The 12,623-nt window shown below is 35.4% G+C and overlaps 1 protein-coding gene across 1 annotated transcript; it reads left to right on the top strand.

Moving 5' to 3' along the window:
* Window positions 1–4,665: 4,665 nt before the first annotated feature.
* On the top strand, window positions 4,666–11,984 carry tamm41 (TAM41 mitochondrial translocator assembly and maintenance homolog). Its single transcript, XM_028001709.1, has 8 exons — window positions 4,666–5,056; window positions 6,089–6,271; window positions 6,360–6,452; window positions 6,606–6,756; window positions 7,087–7,232; window positions 9,364–9,529; window positions 9,783–9,845; window positions 10,155–11,984. The coding sequence occupies exons 1-8, from the start codon at window positions 4,919–4,921 to the stop codon at window positions 10,244–10,246; spliced, it is 1,032 nt and encodes a 343-aa protein (XP_027857510.1). The 5' UTR covers window positions 4,666–4,918; the 3' UTR covers window positions 10,247–11,984.
* The last annotated feature ends 639 nt before the right edge of the window (window positions 11,985–12,623 follow it).

Raw genomic sequence — 12,623 nt, 5'->3', positions numbered from 1 at the left:
AATCATTATTATAATAAAAATATATTTTAATGCAGATGTACAATTTATATAAACTGAAGACTCCTCCATAGTGGTTAGGCATGAATGAATGAGTCAAGCAGTGTGCTGAGATGACATGCGTTGACATAATATAAATCAACTCAATTGATTTTTCCAGACAACGCTGCTCAAGGATTCTCATATATTGAGCAGATTTTTTTATTATTATTTATTATTTTTTTATTATTATTTCTGATTGTCTTGCTAATTTAGAAACTCAGAAAGGTTTAATAAGATACATAATTATTTTTCAATGCTAGTTCTTAATGTTGATTGTTAAACTTTATATTGTCTTAATGGAATAAAATTCTATAAAATTTTATTTGTTAAAATGTGAAAAAGGCCTCAGTAATGAAAAGGCAATTCTAAAAACGGCTTTTGAATGAGTCTCTGAAAGAGGCATTTAAAAATGTAATTAATTTACCTTTGGCTTTATAATGTGACATGATTGATGCACCTACTTCAAACTTTTGAACATGTGATAGGTTGGCCAGTAATTTATAGTGATTCCTTCTTAGAAAATCTGATCAAACTTTAGAGTCCATCAAGAAACCAGCTGGACTGAGGTGGAGATATAACTGATGAGCCAATCAAGATTAGGCTGGATAAATGTTTGTTGTTGTTGTTAGCATCGTTCATTATGCTACGCTAGCCTACGCTTTTGAAACTTTTTCCCCATCATGCAAATAATGGATGCTTAGCAAGTTATCTATTGAAGTTTCTACTTGTCGTATTAATTGACCTGTCATCACTCAGCCAATGCTATGACATGTTCAAATACTGCTAGTCTCAGAGTAATCATCCAGCTGTTTCAAAACACGGAGGGTCATAATTACATATGCATAGAAATGCATATGTGAAACAGGTTAATCAATGTCCTGTATACTGTATTGTATACAATCTATACAATTTGTATAGATTGTGTGGTTGAAGCAGGATGTTCAACCACACAAACTTTCTATGCTGTATCCTCTCTGTTGTGGAACAGAAAAGGCATCTTCTGTCTTGTTTTTCTTTTCTTTTTTGAGGTTTGAAGAAGCAGTGCAACACATGGGTCTTGTGGGGTTAATGGTGCATTTTCTTTTGATGCTCCAACACTGGGCATGGGCACCAATAGCCATTACCATGGCAACAGTAAGATGAAAGTTGAAAAGCTTCTCCAGGTTTTGTTGTTGGATGTACATGTATCTGTACTTGCATTTTATGTCCTGTACATTAGTGTATTTATGAATGCATATGTGAGCTTTAATTCTGTGTATTCTAAGGGAATAATAGGTCTTTAAATGTGTTAAAATACAGAGCAACTGAAAGCTGTGACACTTCCAAATATTAGAAATATATTGCTATGGATGTCTCCCCCGCTCAAAACGCAAGGAACACCTTCCAACAGTTAAAACCTGTTGGAATGTGTGTGCATGGGGGAATTTTACTGCCATAAGTAGTGAGCACACATTTTCAGTTAGCAAGCAAGATTTCATCTCTTTGTTCTCAAAAGTTGTAATGCTTGCTCTCAAAACTTCTCTTTCAAATATTCTTTGTGTTCTCTAAAATCTTTGTTTTTGTGCCCAGATTTTCTCCTCCTGCTCAAAACTTCCTCTCTGTTAGGATCACATCTCCGCTCACTTGCAAATTCTTGTCTGCTCTCTCTGGAAACAAAAGTACCGTTGCCTGGCAACCGTCTCAGCCAATAGAATGAAAATGTCATAATAGGCAGAGGAAGACTTCTTTAGGGTGCATTTGTTTCCTTCGAGTGGGTGTGCCTGTGTGGCTACTATCGATTGTAGCAACCTGTGTCGTCCACTGGATGTTGGCAGAAACAACCTCAGCTTTCTGCTCCATGTTAAAACTTAGAGATAAGGATTTTGCCCATACAGTCTGTGATCATTAGCTTTCAGACTGAAAATCTAAGCACAGTATTACAAGTTTTGAGAACAAAGACATGAAATCCTGCTTGCAAACCTGGAAAATGTGTGTTCTCGACTTATGGCGGTAAAATTCCCCCACAGGTGTGCCCCAAAGAACAGGTTTGATTACCTAAAAACTGAAAATTGGTTCTGCAACCAGTGAAATGATGAATATCTTTACTTAATCTTATAGTGATTTAAAAATCGGTGTAGATTGTTATTGGTATGTGCACCCTCATCCACCTACATAGCTAATTTTAGTGCTTTTTCTCTCTCTATTGAGTCATTTTCACATGACACCCACTCAGTTATTGTATGGAAATAGGAAGGCGTGACTGAAACACTGCTTAGTTAAAAATCTGAATAAATACTGAATTTTTCGGTGATTTGCACTTAGAAACTGTTTTCCCCACAAAGCTATGAAAAATGAGATAATTGAGTCGCTGAGGTGGTGCAGGGATTAAGCACAGGCCACGTATGGAGGCTTAGTCCTCAACGTGGCTGTCACAGGTTCGATTCCCAGCCTGCCGACCTTTGCCGCATTTATTCCCCCTTCTCTCATTACCCTCTTTCCTGTCAATTCACTGTCAAATAAAGGCCACCAGAGCCAATAAAACCTTTAAAAAAATTAGGTAATCAGTAAGAACATTTGGCTGAATTTCATTTTTGCATCAAATAACAAAATATTGCATTTGTCTTAAAAAGGTATAAAGTAACTTCCTGTATGCAGTGAAGCAGCCTAACAGACTGTAAATAGTGTTCCAGTGAACATTTTATTTATAAGCATAAATGTCAAATTGACTAATTTGATTGATTGATATATTATTTTCAATTATTTTAGATGGTTTTTTTGTCCTTATGAGATAATAATCCCTACTACTGAGCCAGTTCTGAAAAACAATGTTTGGATTAATAAATCTAATCTAAAGAAACATAGTTTTTAGTTTTCTTTTTTGATATCACTAAGGCTTGACATCATCACCCAGTGTTTCCAGAAATGGTGAAAGGTAAAGCAGATTTTAAAAAGTTTTTTGTAAACTTCTGAATTTAAGCTAAAAAAAAAAATCTTTAAACATGATCAAGTTTGTACAGAATGGGAACTCCTGCTCAGTGATCCACTTTGGGATATCTACCCCAAAACAGCAGAAATCATTTAGGTGATCCTAGCTGATCTAAAAAAGGAAAAGTTCTGTAAAACTGAATGTCAGACATTGAGAAAAAATGTTATGTAACTTTTTGTAAATTATAAAAAATCCTGAGAATATGCACATTAAAGTCAGACATCTTAATTTCAAAATTTTTCCTAGTTCTTTAATCTTTCCAACTTTCTAAAAAACAAAATGGTTCTGATAATTAATTAAAAGATCACAGTTCTGAGATAATAATAGTATACAAACTTATAAGAGAATTTGTACATAGTTCCACAGGCGACAATAAACCTGAGTAATTGGGGAACAAAATCAGTAAACTGAATAACAATAATTTTTTTCATCTTCTCTTCCTGTAATAAGGTGTTCAAACAAGGCTGAGCTATGGTAACTAGATATGATTCAGTGACCTTATCAATATGTATTGGGTGAGAAGATGGCCCTTAGCAATTAGTCAAAAGATAACAATGATCCCATTCTTCACAATCCAATAATTAGCCTTAGATTGACAGTCAAGAATTTATATTAGTTTTTAATTCATTCAATAAGATGTGAGCAGTGGGCCAATGAAACTAACACCCGCAGCAATTGTTAAATTCAGCAGACATTTTTCTTTCTATTACAACAGGGTTATTGCATTTTTACTTATTGAGTATGACATAAGGATTTATTTATAAATGTGCCATCTCCTCTATAGCTTTTATCCAATATCTAGTTTCATTTGGTTTGACTAAATTTGTCCCTTATGGCCACACACTGTTTTCAAATCAACACTAGAAGTAGCAGTGTTTTATGTGAAACACAAACTGGAATTTGTATAGATTGTGGTTACACTGAAAAGCTGCATCTTTAGATTGCAACAGAAAATATTTACCCCAGTCTGATTTTTCTCTTACCCAGGATGCAGAATCACAAAGACCCTCTCTAAAGCGTACTTTGTATTAGTGCAATGAGAGCTGTTACAGAAATGTGGCTGTACAATGGAGTAAATGCAAAATAAAGCATTTCTTACATAAAATATTAATTAGTTTTGTCAATTTTAATAAAGATTATTTGTGTTTTGTGTCACATACATGTGTTTTATCACATGTATGATGTAAAAGATTATATTATATGTAATATTTATTACAAAAACCCCATTTCATAGTTGAATACATTGAATTAGTATACACAGTCGTTCACTTTTCCCACATTTTCACAATTTGCTAAAAACAGAGAGCCAAGAGGTCACATCTGCATAAGCATTCACAGGATTTGCCACAAAGCTCAAAATAGATTATACTTGAAATGTTTCTACAAATTAAACGTGGTAAATCCACATTGATTCCTCAGACTCCTACACTTAATAAAACACCACCCTCTACTGGCCAGAAAAATAACCGTTCGAGGTTTATTTTTGTTTTTTGTTTTTTGTCACGTTGTTAATTACCTTTCTTTGTAAAATTATTCAAACCTTCAAGGAAAAATAATTTTATGAACGAGCGAAGTGTTTGCACTATGTTTATCCGTTTTTAGTCTTGCCTTTCCACAAATAACTACATTTCCCATCACCCATCATGCGCCGGCTGAATCTGTGACGCACATTTTAGTCGACAGGGAATCACACATCTTATCCGTTCAAGCAAACCTAATAGATGGAGTTAAGTGAGATAACCCGTTAATTTAAGACATAATGCAACGCCTTTTAAATACTGTATGTTAAAGTTCTTCCGTGTGAGATGTATCTCTTATTTTACTCTGTCGGAATTTTGTTTTTAACTTTATTTGTGGGGTTACTTCGTCTGTAAACCAGTCTGCACGCTTGTTGTGGATTGTCCCAAAAAAAAAATGTCTCTTCCAGCTTTGCAAAACACCGGCGTGATTTACAGGAGGATCCTGTCACAGTTTCCTCAAGACATTAGCTTAGCTTTTGCATACGGATCTGGTGTTTTTAAACAGCATGGGGGAAGCCAAGGTCAAATGGAGGTAAGAGTTTCTGCACTATACTGGTCAAATTCTTGGTTAAATTCTGTAAATCTGTTTTAATCAGAACATCAAGGAAGCAGCGTTGATGAGCATCTTCTTATCAACTCAACATAATGTCTATTCGTCCCTGTAAAGGTCTACAAGTTTTAATATATGACAAATAAATTGGAATTTCATCTAAACATTGATTTATTTTAGTAATTCAGCTAAAAAGTCGAGTTTTGCACATGGAATAGATTTATTAGACACAGAAAAATACACATTATTTTTCTGTTCATTTTGATGAACTTTGCTTAAAGCTAATGAAAACTAAAATCCAATTTCCTAGAAAAGAAGAATATTTGTCACACTGTCCAACTGACCAACAGTTGTCATTTTGCTCTGTAAGACGCTTGACATACATTGGTAATTTTTTAAGAACAATTTAGGACAAAGAATATAACAGTTCTGAAGCCAATTTTCAGGATACATCCATGTGAGATGGCTCTTGAAGTACGGACTTCAGCAGCAGTCCGTGTCTTATGAATCGCTGCTGAAGTCTTTCTCTCAAGGCTGTTGTAACCCCTGCTGCTCGAGTTAATTTTTGTACTGAATGTTTCCCTTCCAGTTAACTTTCCAATAACGTGCAATTCTTTTTGAAATTGCCACAGCCCGTCTACTGGAAAGCTGTCAAGTCAGTAACCTTTCCTATAATTTTGTAGGCTGTAACATTTATATAATAAAATCCTTCTTGTTATGTAATTCAACCTTCAAATTACCAGAGAAGCTATATTGTGGGTTTTGTCAGCTGTAGGCCATATTTGATCAAAATTAAAACCATATAAGTATCACACAATTTTCATTTTTTGAATTGAATGAATGACACAAATTAACTTGGCGATTAAATTCAAATTTAATTGGATGGAGTTAATGTTGCTCTATAGAGGTATTATCACAGCTTTACTCAAAAATGATTGTAATTTTTTCTCAGATTCTTCACAATAAAGAATGTTTGGGTTTTTATGCTATTGTGTTATCCTCTGATGTGTACAGAAAAACATGTTGGACTTTGTGTTTGCGGTGGACGACCCAGTGACATGGCACACTATGAATTTGCTTCAGAATCGCAGACACTACTCCATCCTGAAAATACTGGGGCCCACCAAAATCAGCTCCATACAAAATGAATATGGAGCTTCTGTTTACTACAACACACTCGTGCCTATTGATGGAAGGGTAACTCACAAGATCATTACAAGACTGATGTTTATTTTAAAAACATTGCTTATTTTATCTGTTTACTAAATGCTTCTCTGTATTTTAGATAATTAAATATGGGGTGATTAGTACAGACTCATTGATTGACGACCTCATGCACTGGAAGACCATGTATGTTGCTGGACGTCTTCACAAGCCGGTCAGTTTGGATGATATCAGATTTTTTTTGTACATGAAGCAAACAGATTGTTGACCAAAATAAAACCTACTTCATGAACAAGGCTTGGATTTTGGCTAAATAGTGTTTGCATGAATCCTGTTCTCACATGCTCGCTGTGTATTGTCCTTGTAGGTGAAAATGTTGGTACAGAACGAGAACGGGAAGCTCCGTGCTGCTCTGGTATCCAACCTGAAGAGCGCGGTTATGGCCTCCTTCCTTATGCTGCCAGAAAGCTTCACAGAGGAAGAACTTTTTCTGCAGATCGCTGGACTTTCTTATGCTGGTATGAATCTTGGATAGCTACTTAAAACTCAACAATACTGTTGACTTCAGAATTTATAAGATTTGTTTTTCCAGAGCAGTTTTAATAATTACAGAGTGTTAAAACTAATTACTGTTCAGCAACAGAGCTATTCAGGTCTTTGAAAAAGTTAGTTATATGTTGATTAAGTTGACTTTTGAAAGTAAATGCTTCTAAGATTTTTATACTGATTTATATACTGTTGTATTGAATGTGCGGCATAGAGGCATGTAAAATAACCAGGATATTGTTGACATTTTCTTTACTTTTTATAGACTTGTTTTGAAAGATAATATATTTGTGACTTTGAAGGAGATTTTCGGATGAAGATTGGAGAGGACAAATCCAAAGTGTCCAATATCGTCAAGGACAACATTCATCATTTTAGGATTCTTTACAGCAACATCCTCCGGGACTGCCCTCAGGTGGTCTACAAACCTCCACAAGGAAGACTTGAGGCACGGCAAGCTGAAAACTTAGTGAAGTAGCGAAACAAATTTATCACAGCCACAAGAAATGCATTTTATCGAGATTTTTTTTTGTACTTTTTAAAAGTTCATTGTTTGTCTAAATACAGTATTGTGCAACCCTAAGCAGATATTCTTGCTATTTTCCTAGTTTGCTCTCCACCTGCTGCCACTCCTTGTTACACAAAAGAAACTGTCTCCACCTCCAGGCACCACACCACCCTGGATTAAACTGTCTCATAAGGGAATAGGAGGAGCATTTAAGAATCTGGCACTGTATGCATGTTAGATCTTTTCAGTGAACATTGTAATACGTTTGAACAAAGTATATTCAGTCCCCAGCAGTACGCATCGGTTATTACTATTAACCATTGTCTTTGGGTTATGGACAAGGTTTAGCTAAAAATTAGCAAATGGAGATTAAAACTTATGCTCTAGAGATTTTGGAAGAACCACATAGCAATAATCAGAAAACTAAGCAGGTTACAACATGTTGGAGCCCATCATTACTTTGGGATCAATATACTTTTGGATTGAATTAAGTCCTTCAGTCTTTCAATAGCAGTTAGATGCAGTGAGCTGATTAAAGGTACTATCTAATAATGTTCTTTTTTTATGCACCAGTGTACATAATGTGGATAGTTGACTACTGGCGTTGATATTAGCGTTTTAAGCTACTATTAAAACCTGAGTTTTGGTATTTCATCTTTTTCAGAGAATCCCCTGCTGTGAGGTCTATTAATGAATTGCAGCTATAAAAAGAGTGTAAAAACATCTTTGGTGAATGTTTTCTGTAAAATGTTTCAGACAAAACCTCCTTATGGGCAAACACCTTTATCTGCTGCATCTTACTAATTTAAATAAATAAACAATAGTCACCACATTACTGAAATCTTTAAAAGCCAGAGAAGGATTTAAAACCAATAGTTTTAATGTTTTACTTCTTAGCAAACTATTCAGCTAAGAAAATGTTCAAAGAACAACCAGAATGTGCAGAACAACTGTAGGTTGTACAGCATGTTCACCAAGAAGTACAGACAAACAAGTTTTTCCTCCACAACCTGTGTATAACTGGAACAGTCAGATGCAATTTTCAGGATTAACAGTGTAAACTCAGAGAGTCACTGAAAAAAACTCCTAGTTCTGTATGAGAGTATGTTAGAATAGGTGGTGCTTCTACTTCACATGATCTTTTATTCTTTTCAAAAGTCAAGAGGGACATGTTTAACAAGAGCTCAAACTACTTTTTATGTCTTTTATAGAGATATAAAACTACTTTTTATATCTCAACATAATTAAATTGAGTGTTGTTGCAAAAAGCAACATATTTGATTCGACACATTGAATAATACCTTGGGAATGTGTACTGCTCAGTGGTCACTGTATTTGTTATTCCTGTCATGCAGAAATAACATAGGCTATCATATGTGCAATTACTAGGCAAAAAAATGCGTAGTTTTAGGACTACATAAAAACATTACGTTTTTCATAAAAAATGGGGAAAATGCTCATTTCCCATTTTAAAATTGGATTTTGCTGTTAGATCAAAATACAGACATTCTGTTCTGTACCATTGTATCTGTACCTTTTTTGAGAAAGAAACATTTTTTATCATCAAGAAACTGGTGCTGCACTCAACCTGACAAAGAAATTTTCACTGTTCCTCTGTCCTGCTTCATGTACCTGTCAGATTTCAGCACCTTCTCACCAGAAAAGAAGAAAATAAGTAAAAAACAACAAACAAACTGCTAAAGCCTGTCACAATCATCCCACAGGTGGCTGGAGATGAGATCAAAGTGGCTGCTAGCTCTAGCAGGAAAAACAGGTGGGCTCTTTGACAGGGCTTGTCTACATCTGATTATACGTATTGCAAATAATTAATCAATTGATTGGATGGAGTACTCGATGAATTGAAGCAACTTCAATTATTACTGAAGTGCTTTTTAAAATAACAGAAAATCCCCAAAAATTTAAAAAAAACAATACTCCGATATATGCAAGACTTGAAAATAGGTAATTGGAACTGCGCCTCCTAGCCAAAAACCTGTTTTTCAGCTCAAATAATTCCTATTGTCAATCAAGATGTCTGCATCTCTGAATTATTCTAATTTGTGTTCTGCAGGTTGACAAAAGTCCTGAAGGCCAATTCATCCAGCTGATGGCCCTGCCCAGAACTCTTCAGCAGAGGATCACAAAGCTGGTTGACCTTCCAGGGAAAAACCGTGACGTGGAGGAGATCCTGCTGCAGGTGGCTCAGGACCCCGACTGTGGAGCTGTGGTGCATCAAGGTATGTGGAAAATGTGATAAAAAAACCAAACTAAAACCTGGTCTAAGATAGGCTCTAGTACAAGGATTTATACTAAAAAGACGCTTAAACAAAGTAGATGAAATCAGTAGAGTTGTCTACCCTTATAGTGATAATACAGGTGACTTTACTTCAAGAGACCAACAGATGAAGCAAATACTGTTTTGTCTCTCCTTTAAAAGCAGTTATGCAATCATGCTGCTGACTGAGGTGTTCTGTTGTTGCTCTTCCACAGGTATCTCATCTATTGTTAAGTCCTCCAGCATAACACAGAGTATCAAAGGCATTGCTACAGCTGGTAAGAACTCCTACAGTGTCTCTGTAGTCTTCCAAATAAGCTAAAGTAATAACACTACACTTTTGATAAAGCACTTTTTTTACACTTTGTCCAGCTCAAAAGCTACAACTTTGGTTTTGAAATGTTATCTAAGAAAAAAAACCTCAAAGATTTTCTGCTAAATCTGTTATCTTTCCTGATACCGATCCTTAAATTTAGGTCCTTTAAATTCTTTTCTATTCTACTGTTTTTTTAGGTAGTGTGTTTTTAGGAATTTTTCTTACTATGTGAAACTGTCTTGATGAGGATTTTGTGTCTTGGTCCCGTCAGGTTTACGGAAGACCGTCTCCTATAGCTCCAAAAAACTGATGAAGATGTGGAAGAGTTGGAGGAGGAAGCAGTCAGTCTCACAGATCTCCTGATGCAGATTACTAGGAATTTTTCACTTCTTAGTTATAGATAAATAATCCAGGCTATGTCTTGTACCACTTTGTGTGTATGGTGTGGAAGTCTCTCTGCACTTGTTCCGTCCCATTTAAACCTCCGATGGCTGCAGAAGAAACCATTACATTTCCAGAACCAGACTGAAAATAGGTTTCATAGTTGCACATACAGCCGTCGGATACTGCAATCTTTGGCAATCACTTTGCCAAAGATTGGTTGAATTTGTATATCTTTCCTTGTGTCTTTATTCATACACTGCAGTTTTCTTATGGGAAGCTGCCTCAACTGTCTTTACTCTGTAACTCTGGAATGATGCAGTAAAAACAATTTAGGAAAAAAAACTGTTTTTAAAACACAGCAACAAGTCAGCTGCTTTGCAAAACTAAGTTCAGTAAAACTGAAGGTCCTGAATTAAGAAAGAAGAATTTTGACCAGACATAAATATCTCCACTCAGCCTCTTCATTACATTTTAACATAGTGTTTCTACCCTTTTGTAAAATGCTTTGGTTACCATTAATGTAAACTTAACTCTAGTTGCTCAACATATGGTACTCAACACAGAGATACTGAGATTTCATTGTTCTATTGAAATCAGATTACACAAACATGCATTTTTTATTAATCATTTTTGTTATGCTGTAATTTTTCAAAAAATAAAATCATGTTTAATTTGTTTCATAACAGTTTTTAGTGAAGTGCAGTGGGAGGTAGGAGACTATTTTGTACTTCAATGGGCTCAGGCATAATTGGTTAACACATTCATGGGGAAAAAGAAAGTACATCCTGTTCTAAGGTCAAGTATCAGAACAAAATAAAAACTATCTGCTCCTTGCCAAGTTTTAGGATTATTTAAAGCTGACCTCAAACACATATGACAGATTTCTGCTTTTAGTTTGTTAAATTTAAAACAAAATTTGAGAGTATAACCAAAAATTGGTTTAGAAAAATATATTTTGAGCAGCAACAACTTGAAGTTGTCAGTTTTTTGCATGACATAATCAGACTAGTGCCAGAATGTTGGCCATCTTTTTCAAAAGTTTCATTTTACTGCTTCTGATATTCTTTTGGTCCCGCCAGAGCATTTTTAATTTGCTGAGGCGCGGACTTTGAGCCATTGATTTTTTTTTTCTGACATTCATTCAAAGACTGCTTATGTATTCTAGAATATAATTCAATATGCAATATAATTATCTATGCAAGTCTTAATCTTTAATTCCAGTGAAAAAAATGTAAACTTAATTTTTTTTTGCCTAACTGTTTTGTTCAATGACTGGCTTCTGCGGTTTACATCATGAACAGATGATCTACAAAAGACAGTAGGAAAAGTCTGAAATGCCACAACAACAAATGGGAACTTCCTATCCACTGGTAACTACATTTAAAGCAGTGTTCAGCAGAATGAATGTAATGAAAACACTCAAGAAAATGAAACAAAATAGAAAACAGTGCTGTGACATTGTGATACAGCTCAGTGAGTCTTCTGGTTCAACCACTTGTGTTTGTTTTGTCCACCTAACAGCATTACATCATGAGTCACTCTTTACTAATCGACACCTGAGTCATCCAACAGCACTGGAAACTCCTTTTTCTTTTCTCTTTAACTGTTTGTAATCCACCAGCTCTTACTGTATGTTTCTTGGATGTATGTTTCTTGTTGGTCAACATTTTTGTAGCACCATGTTATGCAACTGTTTTGTTAAAAAAGGAAGACTAAGGTTGCTGGATTATTATTTTTTTGTACTGGCTGTTGTGACCTTTGTTTGATAGTGAATTGACTGGAGAGAGGGATAGAAGATGACATGTGGGAAAGATTATCAGGCCAGGACTCGAACCCCCGACGTCCGCTTTGAGGACTCCACATGTGGGTCATGCCCAACCCCTGAATCACCACATCACCCCACATGTGGTATTGTGACAAGATTAATCTTAAACACAATCTCTGTTTTATGCTCATCTATTCTCATCTCAAGAAAAAGCTCCTATTTCCATATACTTGGAGGTACTTCATGACTTGTGGACTTGTGGCTTCCTTTGAGCAATGGTGTGCTTTGTGCCAGTTTTCCATATTAAAACACACACTGGAGTACATGAGAAATAGAAGTCTTAAGAACAGATTTCACCCACTTAATCTGTGGGTGTCTACTCCTCGTTCCTACCAGTTATTATGGGCTTCTTTGTTCTGGTTTTCATTTTTGAGGGTAAAGGTGAATTGGTTTGCAAATATGCAAATGCAAATATAATACAAATAAAGCACATTGATGTTTATGTCTACATAAACATCAATCATGTTTATGTAGACATTAACATGTTGATGTTTATGTCTACATAAACATCAGTGTGGTGAAATTGAAAGG

Source organism: Xiphophorus couchianus, chromosome 20 (genome assembly GCF_001444195.1).
Source record: "Xiphophorus couchianus chromosome 20, X_couchianus-1.0, whole genome shotgun sequence".
Classification (NCBI taxonomy): domain Eukaryota; kingdom Metazoa; phylum Chordata; class Actinopteri; order Cyprinodontiformes; family Poeciliidae; genus Xiphophorus; species Xiphophorus couchianus.
This window is presented reverse-complemented; position numbering and strand designations above follow the sequence as displayed.